This window comes from Aquarana catesbeiana, linkage group LG10 (genome assembly GCF_042186555.1).
Source record: "Aquarana catesbeiana isolate 2022-GZ linkage group LG10, ASM4218655v1, whole genome shotgun sequence".
Classification (NCBI taxonomy): domain Eukaryota; kingdom Metazoa; phylum Chordata; class Amphibia; order Anura; family Ranidae; genus Aquarana; species Aquarana catesbeiana.
Window position 1 is genome coordinate 31,236,839 of NC_133333.1, and position 24,217 is coordinate 31,261,055.

The 24,217-nt window shown below is 42.3% G+C and overlaps 1 protein-coding gene across 2 annotated transcripts in view; it reads right to left on the reverse strand.

Annotated features, from left to right (window-relative positions):
- Positions 1-23,615, reverse strand: part of LOC141110537 (interferon-inducible GTPase 5-like) — a 71,729-nt gene extending 48,114 nt beyond the window's left edge. The window contains exons 1-3 of one of the 2 annotated variants that reach the window (XM_073601924.1): positions 23,390-23,573; positions 18,842-19,218; positions 11,125-13,829 (exon numbers count right to left, since the gene is read on the reverse strand). In XM_073601924.1, the coding sequence (XP_073458025.1) occupies positions 12,611-13,829; positions 18,842-19,197 (1,575 nt within the window). In that variant the 5' untranslated portion in view covers positions 19,198-19,218; positions 23,390-23,573 and the 3' untranslated portion in view covers positions 11,125-12,610. Of the gene's footprint in view, positions 1-11,124; positions 13,830-18,841; positions 19,219-23,389 lie in introns of those variants that run through there. The other variant, XM_073601926.1, reaches the window with a different exon arrangement.
- Positions 23,616-24,217: the final 602 nt, after the last annotated feature.

A 24,217-nucleotide genomic window follows, 5' to 3' on the forward strand; every position in this document is an offset into this window, starting at 1 on the left:
TATTAATATGTATGTTACTGGACCATGTGCTCTGTATCGTTCTACCCCTTGTGAAATCTAGCCTCAAACAGTTCGGAGTTTTTTATTGCTTTAATACTTACTATTATGTAACCTTGTTCTTTTCTTTTGTTTCTGTATATGTACCATCCTGATCGCGCAGGTTGCAAAAAATCATTGTCTTTGCAACTGTGCAATCATGCCAAAGTATACAATGCCATGTATGGTAAGATGCACTTAAGATGGCCAGCTAGCAATCGGCCCACGGCACACAGACTATATGTTTAGCACCATTTGAACAAGTTATATAAATGGTTTGTGCCATGCCTTATCATTATCACTATCATTCCTGCATAATAGCACATTCTGGGCAATATGGCTCTATGTTCCCCATTGTCTCTCCCAGTGCCTGTGTCTCTCCTCTGGGGGCGGGGGTGCACTTTTTGTGTCTTCCTGGCAGGGTGAGAGAGGAGACGCTGGGGCCCTGCGTCTCCCAATACGCCCACTAGGTGGCTTCACCTGGGTGGGACGCCTCTCTCCCTGCCAGCGGCGTCCCGGATCCCTTCCGGACGCCGCACTCACGAGCGCGCGCCCTAGGGTGCGTGCGCGTGACGTAGCGGCGCCTGCGCAGTTGCGGCGGAAGTGACGGGGACGCCCGAAGGTGTCTTCCTTTCCGGAATGCCGGGGGGACCACACCAGGGCGCACAGCGGTGTGCTGCTCGTTTCCCCCGATGGAGGGGGAGGAGGAGGGACGCAGGGCACACAGACACCTGAAGGGAGTTAGCCAATTGGCACTCCCTATAAATATGGGAATTGCCAGGGGACACTCATTGGATTCTTTCTTAACCGGAGACAGGTCACACAGACTGACAGCAAACACTGGTAAGCACATGTGGAACGAATGTGATATCTTTCTAACGACTTGGTTCTTTTAAATAATTGCTGACCCCGTCAGATTCATTTATACCTTAATTTTTCAGCATCCAGAACATTTCAGTTCTTCCATTCAGTTCAGTTGAAATAGGTAATCAGTTCCGACACCTCCCTTGTATTTTTACACTGTTTGTCACCTTCACTATTTGTTTATTGCATTGTGCACATCTGCGTCACATGGTTTTTTTCACTCTAGCCCCCACATGTTCCCCCCCCCCCCCGTCCATCCATGTCCCACCCTGTTTTTCACTTCACTCGCACTTCCCTTTCTCCTTTCACTTCCCCTCCCTTTCCCCCCGTCCCTCTCTGTCCCACACCCTGCTTTTCACTCCACTTTTACTTCTCCACCCTCTCTGCCCACCCTCCCCCCCATCACCCCAACCCCACTGTCCACCTTCCTTTTTCTTTTTTCCTCCCTTTCCCCTTCCTCTCCTTCCCGTTTTTCCTTTTCCCCCCTCCTTTCCCCCCCCCCACCCCGCAGCACCTTCCCCTCTTTTCCCGTCTCTTCTCCTTTCCCTCCCCCTTTCCCCTCCCCCCCTTTTTCCGTTGCCCTTTTTCCGTTTTTCCCTTGGTCACCCTTCCCTTTCCCACCCTTCCCCATTCCCTCTTTCTTCCCCTCCTTTTTTTTTTTTTCTTTTTTCTCCCCTTCCCTTTTCTATTTATTCCACCACTCCAATCCATTTTGGTTGGTTTTCCCCTTCCCTCCCCCCCCCCCCATTTCACTCCGTCCATTCACTGGTGGTTTGTCGGCACCTTTACCTATTGCTCTTTGCATATACTTTCTATGGTACATGGGGATTGATTGGCAGCAGGGCATTTGCTATCCTCCACTCGTCTATTTCACACACACCCTTATATCTTTTCCTCCTCTTTCTTCCCTTCCCTTAGCTATGCCCTCTGCACACCCATGTACCCACTATCCAACATCTCTATAAATCTCCATAGCTGGGAAATTTCCCAATCTGTGTGGATTAATCAAGTGACCCCCTCGCTCTTCAGTATTTAACACTCAATATTTTTCTACTTCTAGCAACAACGTATACCCTTTCAGGTGCTTTTCGGGTTGTTCGTTGCCCCCCCCTCCTCTACTTCCCCCTCTTATATGGGGGTTGATAGGTGTGATCCCTCGCAAGACACACTTGGCCCACCACCCGCTCTCCTGGGAGCTGTTCCGACACGGGGAGACAGGGGAACTAAAGAGAAACTGTACCACATAAAAATACAATAACCTACAATGCTTACACTGCACGCGGAAACGTCATAATTTCTGTAATAGGTAACTATATGATCTAGGCAACTTTAGTAGATGGTGCACATACATAAGTTTGGTACTGTTGGATTGATGCTATGTCTGACACATGTTGACCTTTTCACAGTGGGCAACCATCCTCTGAAGAGGACCCGGGAAGGGTCGAAACGCGTCAGAATTCACGTATACAACTTGTTGTTCCACATACATGTATGGTATCACAGGCAATATCTGTTGCTACCTCTTTTAAGAAAAATAACTTTTAAGATAACCTTGGTCGCCATTTAATGCATTGTGCCTAGCACCTGGTTTAATTGTATGCTTTGTTCACTGTAATGGTATGTCACATCAGATCATGTCTTGACTCGAATAGTCAGAACCTATCCTCAGTGATTTTTATAATATGCTACTTATATATTTTTTGTACTAATAAAACTGAATTTTTTCAACTATCAATACTGTATTTTATTGGCTGCTTTAAAGCCCCGTTAGGGGTTCTCGTACAATTTTTTGCACTTTATGGGGTGTTGCGGCCTACCTGTCTACACTCATGTGAGTGCCCATGCTATTTGTTTTGATAAATTTAATTTTTCTTTTACAGATATCTTGCAACAGGAAATACATACTCATCGCTGCAATATGAATTTCGCATTGGGATATCAACCATAAGCGAAATTGTGAAGCAAACATTTGATGGAATCTGGGATCTGAGAAGTACAGTCATGCCAATTCCAGACAAGGCTAAATGGGAAGATGTTGCCAGCGATTTTTGAACAAGACCAATTTCCAAACTGTTTAGGAGCTATTGATGGAAAACATATTAGGCTAATAAACCACGTCATAGTGGAAGCCAGTACTACAATTATAAAAAGTATTTTTCCGTTGTTTTAATGGCTGCTGTCGATGCTGACTATAAATTAATTTATGTAGATATTGGATCGTTTGGCAGCAGTGCAGACTCCGCTGTTTTTCAGCATAGTAAATTCGGAAAACGTCTTGCCTATAATGAATTAGATTTACCAGATAACCGACCACAGCCCAGAACAGAGGATGCCATTTGTGTTTGTAGCCGACGATGCTTTTGCTATTCACGAACATCTCATGAAACTTTATTCGCTGAGAAATCTAGATACACGAAAGAGATCTTTAATTATAGGCTGTGTCGGGCACGTAGACTTGTAGAATGCGCTTTCGGTATAACTGGCGAACAAGTGTCAATTTTTCTAAAAACAATAAACCTTAACGTTGAAAAAGCATGTATGGTAATTAAGGCTGCGTGTATATTACATAATGTGGTGAGAGAGAGAGATGGAGTAAATTTTGAGGATACTCTGTCACACAATATTAAACCTGCCAATTTTCTGCATGTATGTGGACCAATAGTAGGATTCACAATTAGAGATGCTTTTGCAGACTACTTTAGGAGTCCGGCTGGTGCACTGAGTTGGCAAGAAAACATGCTCTAAACCTTCAATTTACAGTCTTTATTGTATTTCAGACTAAATACTTCCTTTGAATAGTTTGATGTATGTTTATTAAAGCCATGTATCTATTCACTTCTGTTACATGTTATAATAAATTCACTTGTTAATATGTTTAGTGAGTCAATTATATTAAATTACTACATTACATAATAAAGTTATGAACCTTATTTAAAAAAAATAGATTAAAGTCACATGTACAATGATGGGATTAGGTAGGTGTTTGGGACATTGAGGGGTGGGATTAGGGTTAGGGTTAGGTGTTTTGGACTATGAGGGGTGGGATTAGGGTTAGGAGTTTGGGACTAAGAGGGGTGGGATTAGAGTTAGGATTGGGGCTTAGGGACTATGAGGGGTGGGATTAGGGTTAGGAGTTTGGTACTAGGAGGAGTGGGATTAGGGATAGGAGTTTGGGACTATGAGGGGTGGGATTAGGGTTAGGGTTAGGTGTTTTGGACTATAAGGGGTGGGATTAGGGTTAGGGTTAGGGGTTTGGGAGTATGAGGGGTGGGATTAGGGTTAGGGTTAGGTGTTTGGGACTATGAGGGGTGGGATTAGGGTTAGGGGTTTGGGACTAGGAGGAGTGGGATTAGGGTTAGGGTTAGGAGTTTGGGACTAAGAGGGGTGGGATTAGGGTTAGGAGTTTTGGACTAAGGGGTGGGATTAGGGTTAGGGTTAGGGGTTTGGGACTATGAGGAGTGGGATTAGGGTTAGGTGTTTTGGACTATGAGGGGTGGGATTAGGGTTAGGAGTTTGGGACTAGGAGGGGTGGGATTAGGGTTAGGGTTAGGGGTTTGGGACTATGAGGGGTGGGATTAGGGTTAGGGTTAGGTGTTTTGGACTATGAGGGGTGGGATTAGGGTTAGGGGTTTGGGACTAGGAGGGGTGGGATTAGGGTTAGGAGTTTGGGACTATGAGGGGTGGGATTAGGGTTAGGGTTAGGTGTTTTAGACTATGAGGGGTGGGATTACGGTTAGGGGTTTGGGACTAGGAGGAGTGGGATTAGGGTTAGGAGTTTGGGACTAAGAGGGGTGGGATTAGGGTTAGGAGTTTTGGACTATGAGGGGTGGGATTAGGGTTAGGGGTTTGGGACTAGGAGGGGTGGGATTAGGGTTAGGGTTAGGTGTTTTGGGCTATGAGGGGTGGGATTAGGGTTAGGGGTTTGGGACTAGGAGGGGTGGGATTAGGGTTAGGGTTAGGAGATTTGGACTATGAGGGGTGGGATTAGGGTTAGGAGTTTGGGACTAGGAGGGGTGGGATTAGGGTTAGGGGTTTGGGACTATGAGGGGTGGGATTAGGGTTAGGTGTTTTGGACTATGAGGGGTGGGGTTAGGGTTAGGGGCTTTGGACTAAGAGCGGTGGGATTAGGGTTAGGGTTAGGGGTTTGGGACTAAGAAGGGAGGGATTAGGGTTAGGAGTTTGGGACTAGGAGGGGTGGGATTAGGGTTATGATTGGGAGTTTGGGACTACAGAGCCATGGAATAGGGTAAAGAATACCGGAATTTGGAATAGGAACTAGATTGGGATTTCAACTTACATTTCTCAGCTTTTTGGTTTCCTGATAGTGAATTCCAGTTTTCTATATGTAGGTCGGCAACAGCATTCCATCCAGCACTTTTCTTTAAGCGGTTGGAGTACCAGTTATGTTTCTTGTCCCAAAGTTCTGGGTGCCTCCGCATTGTGTCAATGAATTCCTCTAGATCTCCACTGCCAGAGGGTCTTTCTGCTATGACTTCATCTGGCTGCATCTCTACAGATTCCTCCTCCATAATACTCTGTATTGCTCTGTCTGGTCTCCTCTCCCCTTTTCAACAGGATTTCCTGGTATCCCAGCATCCTCCACTTTACTGCGGTCATGTGACCTTCCCCACAGCTTCTGGGCAGTTTTAAAGCGGTATTACCGCGGTTTTACAGCGTTTCCCATTCATTTCAATTGGAATAGACGTTTTTACAGCACTATTTTATGCGCCCAAAAAATGCTCCAAAAAAGCTGTTTGCAGGATTTTTTCCAACGCACAGCCAGTGCAACGCCTCAGTATGAAAGGTTACACTGAGATACATGGGGGCGTTTTTCATGCAGTATTTAGGCGGTAATTTTAGCGCTAAAACGCCTGAAAAATGCCTCAGTGTGAAAGGGGCCTAAAAAAGCCACCTGTAAACAATAAACTGTAATTATATAGGATCTCTTGCATCAATATTAATGTCATCATAGAATAACTAGTATAAAGGTAGCAAAGTAGATTATAGTAAGAAAATACAGTAGAAAACACACTTAAATATGGGTATACCAAATTAAATAAGCAATATGGATACAATATACAGTTTGAATAGTTATTATCAGAGAGATGTTACAGATAATCGCAAAATCAAATAATTCAATGAAAAATCTTTGAAATTTAAAAAACTTTGAAAAACTTGAAGCGCCTTTATAGAAACCTGAAGCCCCTTTGTAAAATTGTCTCCATTCTAGTCTCAAATTACTGTCATATATGCGTGTCAATGGCATTAAATAATAAAAGTCTCCTTCCAATTGCTGCAGTCAACGAAAAAACCTAGCTATCACTGGCTGTGCATAGTCATGCAATACTGTTGTGGCGATGCATGTGGAGTATGTGGACCGGGTCTGACAAGTATATAAACCAGTACTGAGAAACCAAGAAGCCAAAAAGTCTTTATCTTCCAGTATGATCCAACAAGCATTATGGATTTATAAATCTCGAATAAACAGAATCTCCCTCCACTTGCTGCAAAATAGAAATAACGGGTCATATATCTTACAGCCATTGCAAACTTACAATGATGTAATCTGCAAAGCTACTAAAGACTTACCCTCCTATCTATATTTAAAGATTAATGATAGAGGGACCAAAGATTAACCAAAAAAATGTGAAGAAGTGAATCAAAGAACCCAGTATCTGCATATACAATATGCCGTCAAAAAACGTATGTCGTTCATTATACAACTATTACATCGCATGAGAGAAAACATAAAAATACATCAGAGTCTGCAGAGTCCCCCCTTACAGTGAAAGGGAACTCTGCGAGTTCAGATGTAAAAGGGGAACTCTGTGGACTCTGATGTAAAGGGGGACTCTTGTTATTAACTTCATATGATTAGAAATGTTATTTAATAGCAAAATATATGTATGGTTTATACTATAAAAAAAATTGCTGTGCGCCGCTAAAAGCGTTCGGGTTTGACTTGAAGAAAAGGTGACAACCCTACGTCCAGGTCACTGTTAACTTCCCATCCTCGAGGTGCCATCCATTGCCAATGGGTGACGGGGCACACATTATATTCAGAAAATGTCTCATTATGTCTGCTTGATAGTTTGCCCTTTTACAGTGTTGGTAAAGGGGGTCACTTGTCGGAGGCATGGATAGTTCTGGCAAAGCTGACTATGCCATGCAGAATGCTTTGTATATTGCATTGTTCACATTTTTTGCAGATGACTGGCCATACAGGTGGCACACATATTTGCAAAGTAGTTCAAAGGTAGATTTGTAAATGCAGTCAGGTATTCCTCTTTCTCACAAGCAACAGAAAATGCCTTTCTTTTGGAAGAGGGTCGTGAGACCGGTCTCCCGATTGGTCAAAACGTCAGGCGATCCTTTTGGATGCCTAGAGCCTAGGAATAGGAGTGCAGAGATGCATGGTGGAAGCCGCCATGCTGGAGGTGTAGACCCCGGAGCCACAGCCCGCAGCCCGCAGCCTGCTACCCTGCCGTAGGTGGAGTCCGCCGTGTTGAAGGAGAGGTCACCGGAGCCGCTGCCCGCAGCCTGCCACCCGCCATAGATGGGGTCAGCCATGCTAAAGGAGAGCACACACCCGAGCCCCTGCCTGCAGCCTGCCACCCGCCATAGATGGGGTCAGCCGTGCTGGAGGAGAGCACACACTGGAGCTGCAGCCTGCCACCCGCCACCTAGATGGGGTAAGTGGTGGACCGACCGGCAGACAGTGAGCGAGGGGGGGTTGTTGCAGCCGCCACTGCAAGCAGCCATAATGAGACATTCTCTGAAAGGTATAATGTGTGCCCTGTCACCCATTGGCAAAGGATAGCACCTCGAGAATGGGAGTTTAACAGTGACCTGGACGACTAGAAATCTGCCCCTGAAAGTGTGTTGCAGGTAGTCCACTGCATTTGCAAGCAAGGCAAATGTTAGACTGGAAGATGTTCCTGTATGTCTGTGTAGCGGTGTAGTTGCCACTAATAACAAATATCCACCAAATCACCCCACTGCCAGACTCCCATAGGGTATATGGGATGCCCATAGAATGGTTGATTTTTGCCATCATATTTAAAAGGTTGATCTTTCTCCTGCATCACCATGCATGCAGACTGTTGCTCCTCCTCTGCTTAATTCCCGCAGACTATTACTTCAGGCATTCCCCATCCATCACTCGTGACCGTGTAAGGGTGATGTTCCCAGAACTCTTCTTCTTCTGCACAAAACTTATCAGCACTCCTTTCCTCCTGCACAAAACGTATCCTGAAGTAAAGTAATGACACATCTTCTTCTCTAAGCAAGAAAGACCCACTCTGAATAAGTCCTTAAGCAGGCTCTGGTTGCTCGCTGCTACTAGGCCAGAGGTCTGCAGCACCTCTCCCCGGAGGCCTAGTAGTTTAAAGGCACATTGTTGGATGGTGGACTACTGTTCCCAGTCAGCCCAGCTTGCAAATCCAGTTGCGCTCCAAATTAAAGTGCTAATGTGATCAATGAAGTGCTGAGTGTACAATGATCCACATAAAAATACAATACAAATGTCCAACAATTACGATATTGCACTGTGATCACATAAAAACTAATATACAATTATAAAACAAATGTCCATATGATTCACGAGATAAACCATGCAAACAAGTGCAAGGAGAAGAGATATCAAAATTGATATAAAAGATAAATGAATAAAGTGAATATTAACCACTTCAATACAGGGCATTTATACACCTTCCTGCCCAGACCAATTTTCAGCTTTCAACACTGTCACACTTTGAATGACAATTGCGCAGTCATGTTAGGTCTCACAGGAGTGGCTTTTCAAAGGGGAGGCAAATGAAGCAGCAGGAGCAGCTTGCCTGTCCTGGTTCGGGCAGATATAGCAGCTGCAAGAGGCCAAGCTCTGATACTTTGACTAGCAGTAGTGCTATGCTAAGGCCCCCCTTCAAACAGAAAAGGTCAGAGAGGGAAACTGTTGGTTCAAAATCCTCTACTAGCAAGGCTGAGAGGTCCTGCTCTGAGACCAGAAAGCAGTCGGCATCTATTGCATGTCGTCGCCTTTTTCAGGATCTTTCCCCAAGAACAACCTGCACAATTACTACTAGTGCCAGTTGTGTCACCACCACCTCCGCTATGGGCACTTTGAGAAATGTGGTGACACCAAGTCTTCTTTACAGGAAAGGCCTGACAGTACCACCAACACAGGCTTTTGATTCTGAACATCCATTTAAGCAGCCTAAAAGTGAAATATTTGAATATGAGCAAGACATTTTGCACGCTCATAGTTCCACCACCACCACTCCCATTGGCACCACCATCACCACTGAAAAAATTACATCTGCAGGTCATAGAAGTAATGAAGGAGATTTTTTACTCACATTTCCCATTAGCTATCTGAGAGAAAAGGGAATTCAGCAGGTCCCCCCAACATCTGATGGTGATAAATCCACCTTCGCAAACATGGAAGATTCAGATTATACCTTACCTTTTATTTTTGATCAGGAACCAAATATTTATGGGATAGAATATTCTCCTTCCCAAAATAAATTTGATTCCCCACTGTTGTATTCCCCTGAAAGAACAGCACTGATGGCACCTGCCTCTCCTGTTCCGGTTGAGTCTCCCATAAACATTAGAGCCACCAGCACAACTGTTAGTCAAGTAACCTCCTTCACTATTCCTGGCATGGGGCCACCTTATCACAAAAACACAGCAGCATAGCAGAGTGCGCAGGCCAGGCTACAACCAAAATTAAGCAACTTGCTCTAGCATATGCAGCTGAAGAGGAAACTCTCTAAAAAATCTTCACCACACAGTGGCAGCACCCGTTGTTCTAAAGTTTGGCAGCATTTTGTGACAGTTGGTGATGGCTGCACAGCTGCAAGTAAACTATGCAGCAGAGAAGTCAGCCATGGGATGAAGCAACACATCCTTAGCCACCATAGGCCAGTGGTGCTGAGGGAAGAAATGGGTGTGGCTCCCCCATCATACATACTAGGGGGAGTACAACTGGGGGAATCAATGGTGGAAAAAGATCTGGGTGTTCTGGTAGATCATAAGCTTAATAATAGCATGCAGTGCCAAGCTGCAGTTTCCAAAGTGAGCAAAGTCCTTCCTTGTTCATTAGTAAGACCTCATCTGGAATATGCAGTTCAGTTTTGGGCACCAGTTCACAAAAGGGATATCAGGGAACTTGAGAAAGTGCAGAGAAGAGCAACCAAACTAAGAGGCATGGAAATGCTCAGCTATGAGCAAAGATTGGATGAACTGAATTTCTTGAGAAGAGGAGGTTAAGTAGGAATATGATCAACATGTATAAATATGAAAGTGGTCCATATAGTGAACTTGGCGTTGAGTTATTCACTTTAAGGTCATCACAGCTTGACAAGGGGACACTTTTTACATCTGAAGGAAAATAGAGTTAATCTCCAAATACGGAAAGGTTTCTTAATAGCAAGAGCGGTGGAAATGTGGAATATACTCCCTCAAGAGCTGGTTCTAGTCAGCTCAGTAGATTGTTTGAAAAAAGGCCTGGATTCTTTCCTAAATGCACATCATGGGTTGTCCCCAGAACAGGGATAAAAAAGAAATCCATCTATGGCCAGCTTTACTCTATCAAAAATGGAAAAAAAAAAAGTTTTGTCTTCAGTTCTAGTACAGGCAAGATGCCAACAGTGCATAGTTTAATGACACTCTACCTAGCAAATATAGTGATATAGAATTTTTAAAATACAAAAGGAATTGTAATATCTGGCTTTAATAATATGTAGTAGTGAAGAAAGAGTCTTGAGTGTGAATAACACAACTTTTATTTTACTTATAATCATCAGCATCTATTTTAGCTTACAAAAGAATGCCAAAATTTCAAATGCAGGCAATTTAATTAATAAAAGTTCATTGTATTATCAATTATAACAAAAGGTTAGTAAAATTGATCTTGTTTAATTTTAAAAGAAGATTAGATTAGGTATGTATTGTGCATTTTGATATCCTTTGAAACTTATACAACAAAAAAACTCACTGTGCTATGTGGTTATTCTTTAAATAGTCACTCAATGCCATTGTCTTGTGAATTTTGTAATTTTATACCCTTTACTTTTATATTCTGTGAATTGCTAAACTATTTTGGAAGTCTCCCTGTCAGGTATTTACCTTTCTAAAATGGATACCTACTTTTCACAGGGAACATTTACAAAAATGGAAGCATTCATGTCCAAAATTCTGAACCCCAATCCCCTACTGTGGTTTATGAATAGTACAGCTCCATAGCAGAATTGTGCCTACTAAGTTTCCTAAAGAAAATATCCAGGTATGACATTTTTTTTTACAAAGTAACATTGGTCCAGCTTAAATGTAAGGGGGACTTAAATTGTATGCATTTATATAAAACTGATTATTTTTCAGCCTACAAATATTCTTAAAATATAAGATATGGTCCTCATGCTGAAAAGCTTGGAGACTCTTGGTCTATATGATGGCATCTCATGGGTTTTGTTTGATTTGCAGTGATTGGCGGTCTGAACAAATTGTCAACTGTGTCACGAGCCTCTCAAATTAGGTAGTTAGAAAACCTAACATGAGATAAACTTAGGGACCACCACTACATACAGGACCTCCTTCTAACCATAATAGAAACCTGGCTGTATTACTGAAACATTTGTTTTAATACTTTCTGAGGAGTCTCTGATTTACAACAAATATGCAAATCGGTAGAGTCAAGCTAAAATGAGAAGTCCTTATCAGTATACCGTACTTGTTCTAAATCAGAGATTCAAAATAATGAAGTGTAGGGTCAGTATGGCAGCTAACAAACAGACTTAGGTCAGTAATGGGGGCCTCATGACTGATTTCCTTTAAAGAAGAGGGGAAAAGTTTAATAAAGTGCACTATAACAGTTTGTTAAGGAAAGACTTGGACTTGTTTTTGGATGCAATATGCAGTAAAATGTTTGTGGACGCCTGACCATCACACCAATATGACCTTGCTGGACATCCCATTCCATAATTAGGAGCATTAATAAGGGGATGGCCCCCTCTCCCTATAACAGCCTCCAATGTGTTGGGAAGGCTTTCCACAAGATTTTGGAGTATGCCTGTGGGGATTTCAGCCTATTTGGGCAAAAGAACACTTGCAAAGTAAAATTGCCATTCTAATTTATTCTAAAGGTGTTCATTGGGGCTGAGGTCAGGGCTCTATGCAGGCCCCTCCATACCAAACTCATCAAACCATGTCAAAGTTGGAAATGCACAGTTGATTGCTGTATTATTAACAGTACCCTTCACTGGAAACACCTGAACTCAAAAATTAGGAGGGGTTTCTACACACTTTGAGCCATTTAGGTAGGTGCAATGGTTATGAGTCTACACACATTTAGCCGGGGGGAGGGGGGGTTATTTACTAAAGGCAAATCCACTGAGCACTACAAGCGCACTTGGAAGTGCAGTCACTGTAGATCTGAGGAGGACATGCAAGGAAAATAAATAACATAATTTTTTTCTTGTACATGATTGGATGATAGAAAACAACAGAGCTTCCCCTCATTTCAGATCTTCCCCTCAGATCTTCAGCGACTGCACTTCCAAGTGCACTTGCAGTGCACTTGTAGTGCGCGGTGGCTTTCTCTTTAGTAAATCAACCCTATAGTGTGTCGATTTGCAATGTGTAATCAATAGGTCTATTTGAAGCTGAGTGTGTAGCATTCACATGAGTATCCAATATATGATAACATTTTCTAAACTGGAGACTCTAAAGCTTTTAAGAGAACTCTTACAGCATCATCAGCAATATCTTTGAAGAAGTGATAAAGCATGTAATATGTTGTACCAAACGACATGCCACCTGCAACCACCGTGCCAATCACAGGTATAGTACTGGTTAAATATTCAACAAGCACAAGTGCCCCGACTGCTCCTCTGGTTAAAAAGGTGGTGACAAGCTCTTTGTTTATCTCTTTTAACACTATAGGTGATCTGATCACAGACTTCAATTCTTTGACATCTTTATCAAATCTGTTGGCCAACTTTTCAAGTGATCTTTGATCCAGGCCAAACGCTTTCTGATATTTTCTCATTTCTCTCACCAAAATGCCAATATCACAAGCCACTGACAGTCCTGGAATAGGGACTGCTGCCACAGCACAGGAAAGAGTTGCCCACTTCCAGATATGCTTCCTTAAGGCTTTTCTTTTCTTTTCTAAAATTGGGCGAGAAATATTGGGCAAACATAACATAAACACATGTCGCTTTTGACTTGGAAGTTCCTGTTCTAGCGTCTCTTGCATTTGATTAAAGTCAAATTTGTTAAAGTCTAGAGAGGAGAGGAGAAACACCTTTGGATCTTGGATCCCTCCATCATTTAGGCATTGAATGCAGTCATTCCGAATCTCACGCAATACATTCTCTTCATTATATGACTTTTTCCGACGTATTTGAGAAGCGTGCAAGTCTGAGTCTACTTTTGATCGCACAAAGTAAAATTTCTTTCCCATGGACTTGATCTCTTTAGCCAGCTCCATATCATTATGTCGGAAACGTTCCGATGACATAATTATAAAAAAGTCATATTGATGGAAATTAACAGCTTTGAGGTAATCGTTTGGGTTAAAATTTGGGGACCCAATTCCGGGTAGATCCCAAAATGTCACGTTAAAGTAATCTGGATGTGGATAGGGTTTTGGTTCCATGGTGGTCTCTGTAACTCCTGTTTTAGCAGCACCTTTTTCTTCATCATTATCCATGCCGCGGATGGCATTGACAAAAGTAGACTTTCCTGATCCTGACTCTCCTGTTACTGCAATGTTTAATGGAGCATTTTCAATCTCTCTTAGAGACCGACTGAGTTTTTCGGTTGCTGAACATAAGTCACCTTCTTCTAAAGCTGCCTTGATTTCCTCCACTTCCTCCGTTGAGATAATATGAAAAGTTTCTAAAGAATCCATTTTGGAAAAGTTCCTAAAGAAAAATAAAAAATATTTTTACATAGCATGACATTTAATAAGACCCTGGCAGTCTTTAATGGCAGGCTTTAATAAGACCCTGGCAGTCGATCCCGACCCCTTACTATGTGATCAGCTGTCAGCCAATGACAGCTGATCAGGTGACGTAAACAGAGCCGGTAATCGGCTATTTTTTTTCTCACGCTGGTAGCGTGAGGAGAAAAAAAAAAGCTGATCACCGGTGGCTGTGAGAGGGACATCGGTCCCGATTGTGGAGAGCCTCTGCAGAGGCTTCTGTGCCCCCCACAAGCGTCACCTACCAGTGCCCACCAGCGCCACCTACTGGTGCCCACAGTACCACCCATCAGTGCCCACAGTGTCACCTATCAGTGCCCACAGTGCCACCTATCAGTGCCCACAGTGCCACCTATAAATCACCAATCAGTGCCTCATCACCAGTGCTGCCTATCAATACCACCTACCAGTGCCCATCAGTGCCACCTACCAGTGCCCTTTAGTACCACCTATCAGTGCCCATCAGTGACATTTATCAATGCCATCCATCAGTGCCACCCATCAGGGCCCATCAGTGCCATCTTATCAGTGCCCATCAGTGCCGTCTTATCACTGCCCATCCATGCCGTCTTATCAGTGCCCATTAGTGTCATCTTATCTGTGCCTATCAGTGTCGCCTTATCTGTGCCCATCAGTGCAGCCCATCAGTGCCCATCAGTGCAGCCCATCAGTGCCCATCAGTGCAGCCTCAGCAGCGAATATCAATGAAGGAGAAAAATTACCCGTTTGCAAAATTTTATAACAAACTATTCAAAAATGTCTGTCTTTTTTTGTTTGCTTAGCAAAAAATAAAACCCAAGTGGTAATATATTACCACCAAAAGAAAGCTCCATTTGTGTGAAAAAAATGATAAAAATGTAATTTGAGTACAGTGTAGCATGGCCGCGCAATTGTCATTCAAAGTACGCCAGCGCTGAAAGCTGAAAATTGGTCTGGGCAGGAGGGGGGTTTAAGTGCCCAGTAAGCAAGAGGTTAATAAGGCAAAGTGGGGAGCAAATGGTAACAGTTTAAAGACCAAACCTTTGCTATATACACACTAAAGGAGAAGAAGATGCAATTTTCCAGGTGCTGCTGGTAAGCATGCAACACATATAATTAAATACTGTATTTGGAAAAAAAAAAACATATTTTTATTATCGCAAAATTCTCATTTTTTCATTCTCATTTCAGCATATTTTCTTGCAGGAGTGTCTAAGTACAAAATATTCCCTGCTATGGAGGTTTACAATTCATTTTATAAGATTCTGTACCTTTCTTCTGAAATCTACCTTCAAAATACCCCAGAATTCAGACAAATAAATTCTTTATAGGATGACAGTCCATTCATTCTTACAGTAGCTGCCAGTTCTGTCCCTGCAGTGGCAGTGTTTTAGTCTCATATGGAAGCCTTCATAGTAGGGCATGTACAGTATGGTCAATGTGGGTTGCGGTAAAAGGATACTATGGCTATATACTGAAATTATTTTTAAATCCCATCCGCTTATATCTCGCTTATATCTCACCCAGAAAATTGCTCACATACCGTATAAGAATGTAACATATCATGCTCTCCACATACCCCAATTTTCCTGTTGGTGGGTCATTGTCAGCCTCACAAGGTCCTCAAAACTATTCCTCCTCTCCGCTGGCATGCACACAAAAACCAAAAAACTCCAAAAAACGAAATCACATTGTGGGTTTATTAAAAAAAGATTTCCATTAAAGTTCATCCAAAAGTCATATTTTAACTATAGGTGGAGCCTGGTGAGCTCAGATAGTCCCTGCTTACTCATATGTCTTGGATACTCCAACAATTTTCCTGCCATAATTCCTGACACTTCTTTTGTCTATCTGGGAGTTTTTGGGGTGTTACTGTTCAGTGTCCACTGTTTATTGTCTTCTAGCACCTCCTGTTACATTCTCCATAATATAAAATAAATTAAATATTCAGCAGGGAGGGAGGGAATACTCCATAGTGGCCACATTTTCTCTCTAGCCAAGTGAATAATAAATGTTAAATTTTTTGGTAATCTTACCCAGTAGACATGGGCATCGCTAGGGGGGGGGGCGGGGGGGTGCGGCCCGCACCGGGTGACACCTGCCAGAGGGGTGACACCCACGGGCAGCAGCACCGCTAACGCCGCACGGTCCTCACCCTCTACCCTGATCATCTCCCTGTCTTACACAGCGGAGCAGAGCGAAGCCGCCTCCCACATCTACACAGGAGGAGGAGGAGGGAGTCCAAGGGACACACTGCTGTGCCTATCCTGCTCTGTTCTGAAGTCTGTAAAAATATAATGCAAATGGACATATGCTTGGGGGGGGCGCTATGGGAGGGGGGTCTGCACTGTTAAATGAGGGGGGTCTGCATGGATGGAGGGGGGTCTGCACTGATGGAGGAGGGGGGTCTGCACTGATGGAGGAGGGGGGTCTGCACTGATGGGAGCGTCTGCACTGATGGGAGCGTCTGCACTGATGGAGGGGGGGCCTGCACTGGTGGAGGGGGTTCTGCACTGATGGAGGAGGGGTCTGCACTGATGGAGGTGGGGGTCTGCACTGATGGAGGAGGGGGTTCTGCACTGATGGAGGAGGGGGGTCTTCACTGATGGAGGAGGGGAATCTGCACTGATGGTGGGGGGTCTGCACTGATGGAAGAGGGGGTTCTGCATTGATGGGGTGTCTATACTGATAGATGGGGGGTCTGCACTGATCATCAAACATTCCCATAGACATAATCCTAAACCTTGTGGACATCCTTCCCAGAAGAGTTGAAGCTGTTATAGCTGCAAAGGGTGGGCCAACTCAATATTGATACAATACTGGGATGCCATTAAAGTTCATGTGAGTGTAAAGGCAGGCGTCCCAATGCTTTTGGCAATATAGTTTATCTGCGAAAAGGTGGATTGATCCTGGGCCGGTGTAGTGCGGCTGGGGAGCTTATAGTAGTCACACAGATACAATCTTCATGTTGGTTCGTGGTGCATCCTAAGACCAGCAACTTCTATGTAAGGCCTCATTCACACGAGGTGGACTCCGCTTCCACAGAGCCCGCCTCGGTCTGCCGGCTCAGCGGGAGATCTCTTAGTTGATCTCCGCTGAGCCGGCGGATGACAGATCCCTCTCTGCTCACTGAGTGGGGAGGGGCTTGTCAGGCGCCGCTGTTGCCTATGGAGGGATCGGATGAAAACGGACAGCATGTCTGTTTTTATCAGATCTCACCCGATCCGATCCGTCAGCGACGGATCCGGACGTAGGGCCATCCGTCTGCTTTCAGCGGATCGGACCGGGTCGGATGTCAGCGGACATGTCTCCGCTGACATCCGTCGCTCCATAGGCTAAAATGGGGAGCCCTTTCAGGTCCGCCGTCAAAACTGACAGGCGGACCTGAACGGTCCGATCGCGTGAAAGGGGCCTTATGGTTATTTGATTATGATTATTATTATTATTGTTTCTGTTTTAAGAAATGTTACTTTTTTGGTTAATTGTTAATAAATGGCCGCTGTGGCCAAAATTTCTCCATATTGGCGTCGTTCTTATTATTTGGTTACAGAGGGGTAATTTGAGGGTAAGGAGTGGAACCTTTTACTAAGAGGCTATAAACATCTGTGGCAGACTTTCTCAACCTTTTCAGCACAGAGGAGCCCTTGAATAAACCTTTCGGTCTCAGGGAACCCCTGTTATAAATGGCTATATCTCCAACTCATGATACATTGGTGTAATGGTCAGTGGAAGATGCTCCTTACATCTATGGTCTTGGGGAAGAATTTCCCCCCTACAGATAGCTAAAAAGATCATTGGTGTCACTGGGAACTTATCTGAGAGGGAAAAATTGGTCACTGCTCAAGGAACCCCAAACAACCATTGGAGGAACCCTGATTGAGAAACCGTGATCTGTGGTATCCTAGTCATGTGCAGTACCTGGCTCCTGCTCATCTAATTATTTTTATGAGCACACATTATGTTCAACGTCGTATAGGATACTGAGATGATCCTTTAGAAAGGAACATTTTTTTATATTTCCATATCTTTGTAGCCTTTATCACAAATATATTGTAAATGTGTTGAACATGTAGGCATGTTACCTTTCTTGTATTACAAGTTCTTGACCGGCCCAAAGTAAAAACACGTCATTCCTTTGACGTTAAATGCCGTTGTTATGGCAGCAACCATAATAACCCTGGTATTGTTTTTTACTATGGTCGATTCTGTTTCACATAATAGTGGCCCTGCAGGCATATTTGCCGCAGGTTCACTTTTAGAAGCGGTGGGTAAATGAGAGATTTGGGGTCTTTTCGACCCCAGATCTCTCAATAAAGAGGACCTGTCATCCCTTTTTCTATTACAAGGGATGATTACATTACTTGTAATAGGAATAAAAGTGATAAAAAAATAAAGGTGTAAAAGATAAAAAATAAAAAAAATATATATTTTTTTTAAAGCACCCCAACCCTCTGTGCTGTCATGCAGAAGTGAACACACATGTAAGTCGTGCAAGCATATGTAATTGGTGTTAAAACCACACATGTGAGGTATCGTTAGAGCGAGAGCAATAATTCTAGTGCAAGACCTCCTCTGTAACGCTAAATGGGTAACCTGTAAAATATTTTAAAGCGTGGAGATTTTTAATACCATAATTTGTTGTCATTCAACGAGCGTGCGCAATTTTAAAGCATGACATGTTAGGTATCTATTTACTCGGCGTACCATCATCTTTCACATTTTACAAAAAATTGGGGTAAATATTGTGTGTTTTTTTTTTTATATGATAAAGTCTATTTTTTTCCCAAAAATTTTTTTGAAAGACCACTGCGCCAATACAGTGTGACATAAAATATTACCGTTTTATTCTCTAGGGTCTCTGCTAAAAAATATATATATAATGTTTAGCAAAAAATACTGATTTAAACTTTTAAACAAAAAGTTCCAGAAAAGGTCCGGTCTTCAAGTGGCTAAAGAGATGGAAGTCATACTTACTGGGGGTGTGGGTAATCTGAAGGATATTTTGTGGTTTCTACCACTCCAGTTTTAGCAGCACCTTCAAATTCATTATCATCAAGACCTGGGATGACGTTGAGAAAAGTAGCCTTTCCAGATCTCGATTCTCCAGTTACAGTAATGTTCTCTATAGGATTTTCCATGCGCTTGTCTTGCTCATTGATCCTCCCAGCGGTGTCACACAATGTAGTTTCCCGCAATGCATTTATGATCTCTCGTAGCTCAGTTTCGGACACAGTACCATCTCTTGATGTGGCATCAACTTCTTGTAGAGCTTGAGCAATCTCCCATATTTCCTCATCAGAAAGTGGACTAAATCCATAACCTGCATCCATTCTTATGGTTGAACCAGACTCCTGGACAAAAGGAACATCAACCATGAATAGACAGTATGGCACATTAAAATATATTAGCACAGAAAGATAAATTTTGGTTGGTATTTTGTTGAATTTTTTTACATTGTTCTCCATCTTATAAAATAAATCTATTTGTGTCAGTTATGAAAGGAAATTGAAAAGTTCCATAATTGCTAAGACCTCTATTCTTAGTATGCCTTTTAGTATGGAAAGGCCTGATTTTTTTTTACTCCTTCATGGGCCTACAAAATATGGTGCTTTCCCCACACGTGGGTCAATTTGGTGAGAGTAAATTGGTCAAGTGTTGGGGTTTGATGGAATATGAACATGCCTTTAAAAGGGAGATTTCCATAACAGAGTACCCTGAGATTTGGAAAACGTTGGGTGATTGTCACCAGATAAGAAAAGCAGACGCCTAGAACAGCTGGTATCAACAGTTTAAACTAACCTGAATTTCACTTTTAGGAGAACATTTTGTGTTATTTATGGTAACTTTTTTTTCCACTGAATTAGATCATGTAAATGTGAGAGAATACAGTGGCCAAAATAATTATTTGATCCCCTGCAGATTTTGTAAGTTTGCCCACTTACAAAGAAATTAATGGTCTATATTTTTTTATTATAAGTAATTTAAATTATATAAAAAAAATCTAATTTCTTCATGAATTTAGGCCAATATGTATTCTGCTACATATTTTTGGTAAAAAACCCCCAATGAGCGTATATTGATTGGTTTGTGCAAAAGTTATAGCGTCTAAAAAATAGGGGATAGATTTATGGCATTTTTATTATTATTATTTTTTTTTACTAGTAATGGCGGTGATCAGTGATTTTTAGCGGGACTGCGACATTGCGGCGGATAGATCAGACAGCATTTTTTGCACTTTTTTGGGAACCACTGACATTATTACAGTGATAGGTGCTAAAAATATGCACTGACATTGTACTAATGACACTGGCAGGGAAGGGGTTAACATCAGGAGGTAAATGTGTTCCCTGCGTGTGTTTACTAACTGTATGGGGGATGGGCTGCTTGGGACAACACACAGATCCATCTTCCTGCATAGCAGAATGACAAGATCCTGTGTCATCCCCTGTCAGAACAGAGATCTGCCTTGTTTACACAGGCAGATCCCCATTCTGTCTCTGTGAGGAACGATCGCGGGTGGCCGGTGGAGATCAAGTCTGCCGGACCCGCTGATTGGCTCCCCCTGCTGGCCAATGGGCGCCCACAGAACGCCTTGTATGAGCCTAACGTACACCTACGGTGATTCGGCGCAGCCGAGCCAACCTGCTGTAGTATAAATGCGGCGTCTGGTCGGCAAGCGGTTAAATAGTGTTTTCGGTTTGAGGTGCTCAGATGCAGTGAAGATCTGATTTAATGCATTCTATGCATTGAGGTAAAAAACCTGTGTGCAGCGCACCCCCCAACCCCTCAGAAAACTTACCCCCCATCTCGATCCAGCGAGATGCATAAGAGCAGCCGCTTTCCTGGGTCTCTCTCTCCTCTTTGGCTCACACTGCAGCCGGAGCCATTGGCTCCTGCTGCTGTCAATCACAGTCAGTAAGCCAATGAGGAGAGAGCGGGGAGACAGGGCAGAGACGTGCTCTGCGTGGCTCAGAAGCCAACCTGCTTGAGTGCTGCCATAGTAAGAGGCTTAGTATGGGGGCATGGGGGAGGAGCCAGGACCGCTGGTGGGGGACCCAAAAAAAAGAGGATCTGGGCTGCTCTGTGCAAAACCATTACACAGAGCAGGTAAGAATAACATGTTTGTTATTATTAGTATTTTTTTAATTACAATCCTTAGAATCACTTTTAAAAAAATGCCTTAAAAGGACACAGACTTGATGACATTCCAGACATGCAGTGCGCAGCGTTCCAAAAATCGAATTTCAGAAAAGTGTGTGGCTTCACGAGGGGACAACTTTGAGGCTCGGAAAAAAGATTGGAAATTGGAAAGTGGACTTTATAGGCACAGGCATAGAATTTGTAAAAATAAATTGAAGTTTTTAATTGGATAGAGTTAAAATCATTGTTTACAAACATACATTAAAAAATGAAAACATTATAACGTTATATGACCCCAAAGACTCGAATAACATCTCCAAATTATATATTAATCCAAATAGGTGCAATGTTAAGGATAATTTGGATTTATTTATTTGGATTGATATATAATTTGGAGGTGTTATTTGAGTCTTAGGGGGTCATATAACATTATAATATTTTCTTTTTTTAATATATGTTTGTAAACCATGATTTTAACTCTATCCTATTAAAAACTTCAATTTATTTTTACAAATCCTATTGGTGTGCCTATAAAGTCCATTTTCCAATTTCCAATCTTTTTTCTAAACAATATTAGGACGTTGGCATATTATTATCTGTGTATCCACAGTGTCACCCTGTGAGGATACACGTTAAACCCTAAAATTCTTTGTCAACTTTAAGGCTCGGTCCACACGGCAAAGTTGTATGACTTTGCTCTGCGACTCCCTTGGATGCTACTAAGGAGCCTGTACAATCGCTAAGTCGGACCACAGTAGTGCAGGAACCTTTTCTAAAGTCAGAGCGACTTGTGTAGCATCAGTAAAGACGGCTCTAATGGGGAAACATTGCATTTGACACGCCATGCGACTTGAGGTCTCACAAGTCGGATTCCCATGTCGCAGCAGTGTGAAGCCTGAAGTTGACAAAAATTTTTTACACTCCATTCCGGGAATTAAAGTGTCACACTTCGTATACATTAAGAAGGCAATGTATATATCTAAATAAAATAAAGTCTATTCCTCGGCCTACAGAGAAAAGTTTAAGGCCCCATTCACACCTCAGCGTTTTGGAAAAAAAAAAAAAACAAAGTCAATTATTCTCTATGGAGTTGATTCACATCTCAACTCCAAGTCGCCTGAACCCAAACACCTGAAGCTGAAAAAAGTTCTGGAGCTTTTGTGGTTAGTTTAAATTGGGCAGATTGGTGCGTTTTTGGAGCATTTTCTGTTCCAAGAAAATGCTTGATTCGAACCTTTTAGTGCATTTTTTCTGCTCGAAAGCAATAAAAAAAAAGTGCAATAATTAAATGAAAACGAATAATAATAACTAACTAAATAAATAAATTAAATTAAATTAATACCGGTAAATAAAAACAATACAAATAAATAAATAAAATAAATAAAAAACCTAACCCCAACCCTTAACCCTAATATTAACCCATAACCTTAACACCTAACCTGACAAAATAAAAAAAATAAATATTAAGTCAATAACTAAATAATAATGAATGAATGAATTAACCCCTAACCTTTAAACCACATGTGTCAAACACAAGGCCCTGGGGCCAAATCCAGCCATATCATGTGGCCCTCGCACTTTTCCTGCAGCTGCAGCACCCCCCTCGTTCCCCCCCACCCCCCCCACCCACTGTCTCAGCAGTCGGCAGCAGTGAAGAAGACAGATCTCCTTCTACAGATCCTGTACCTTCCTGTGCAGCTGCAGCACCCCTTTCTCTCCGCCTCCCCTGGTCTCAGCATTCAGCAGACTCCGGCAGATGGCTCAAACCCCCTTCTGGTTCTCCTCCAGACCCTACACTTTCTGCTTCCCAGCTCCTCCCCCAGATTCTTCCTGGCAGTAGCACAAGGCAAGGGGGATGCACTGTGATGTAAGGAAGAGTGGGAGCTCTTAACTGCCGATGGTGGGGGGGGATCTTGACATCTGATGTAAGGGGGGGTGGGGTGCTCTGGACATCTTGTCTTACAGATACAACCAGCCCTTTGAGTGCAACCATAAAGCTGATGAGGCCTGCAATGAAATTGAGTGTGATACCCCTGCTTTAAACCCTAACTCTTAAACCTTTACAAAAAAGTAACAAAAAAATAATAAATAAAGAGTAATAAATACTGGTAATAAATAAAAGTGGATAAAAAAGCTAAAAAAAATGGCAACAAATGATGAAACAGATGCTATTTTTCTCTATTGACTAATTAAAAAATGGCAAAGCTCAAAAATGCTTAAAAAACGCTGTACATAAACGCTCAAAAATGCGCCAAAAAAAGCCCCAAAAAACACCCAAAAGCTCAACGCTCAGGGGTGAATACAGCCTAACTGCTTCTAAATGGATACATTCCTACATATAATATATCCAAAACATTTTAAGGAAGTCCCGGCAATTGTTACCTTGCTTGTTATAACATGTCTTCTCCTTGAACGTTCTTTGGGTATCTGTCTCTTTCCGCTCGTTCTTGTTCCGTATACCTATATATATAGATAGATAGTTTCTATTCTGATGAAAGGAAACTGAAAGTAAAACTGCAACTCATCCAGATACCTTATTCATACGGCCAGCCCAGGTAATTCTTCCATGAACTGGGCATGCTCCAACGCTGTTTACCTTTCTTCTACCTGCCTTAGCTAGAACAGATCTTCATTCTTTGTGCTCAAAAACAGGGGTGATTTTATAGGCTCATTCACACAGACATTTGTGCATTTTCTGCATGGAATGCGGGTTCTTGTTGGCACGACTAGCAGAAGATCCTGCATAAAATGCGTGCCTAATGTACTACTTATGTATAAATGTGTACAATTCCTCTACTGACTAGTTTATAGACATGTGCACTGCCGAAAAAGTTGTTTGTTTTCGTTTCGTTTGTTTTAGGTTTTTTTTCTGTTTTTCGGGTCATTCGTTATGATCGCAATTTGTAAATTCAAAAATTTGAAAACCCGAAAATAAGAAAGAAAATTTGAAAAAATTACTAACTAACTAATAATAACTAACTATTAAATGATAGGTATCGGAATTTCCTTAAAATTTGACTGTTAGTGAACGTAACGAATACGAATTTATCCGAAGTTACGAATTATCCGAAATAACGAATGCCGCATCTAAACGAATGGAACGGAACAAATTAATAATTAATAATAATAATAATAATAATAATAATAAAAAGTTATTATTATTATTATTGTTATTTGTTATTATTAATATTATTCATTTGTTACGTTTCG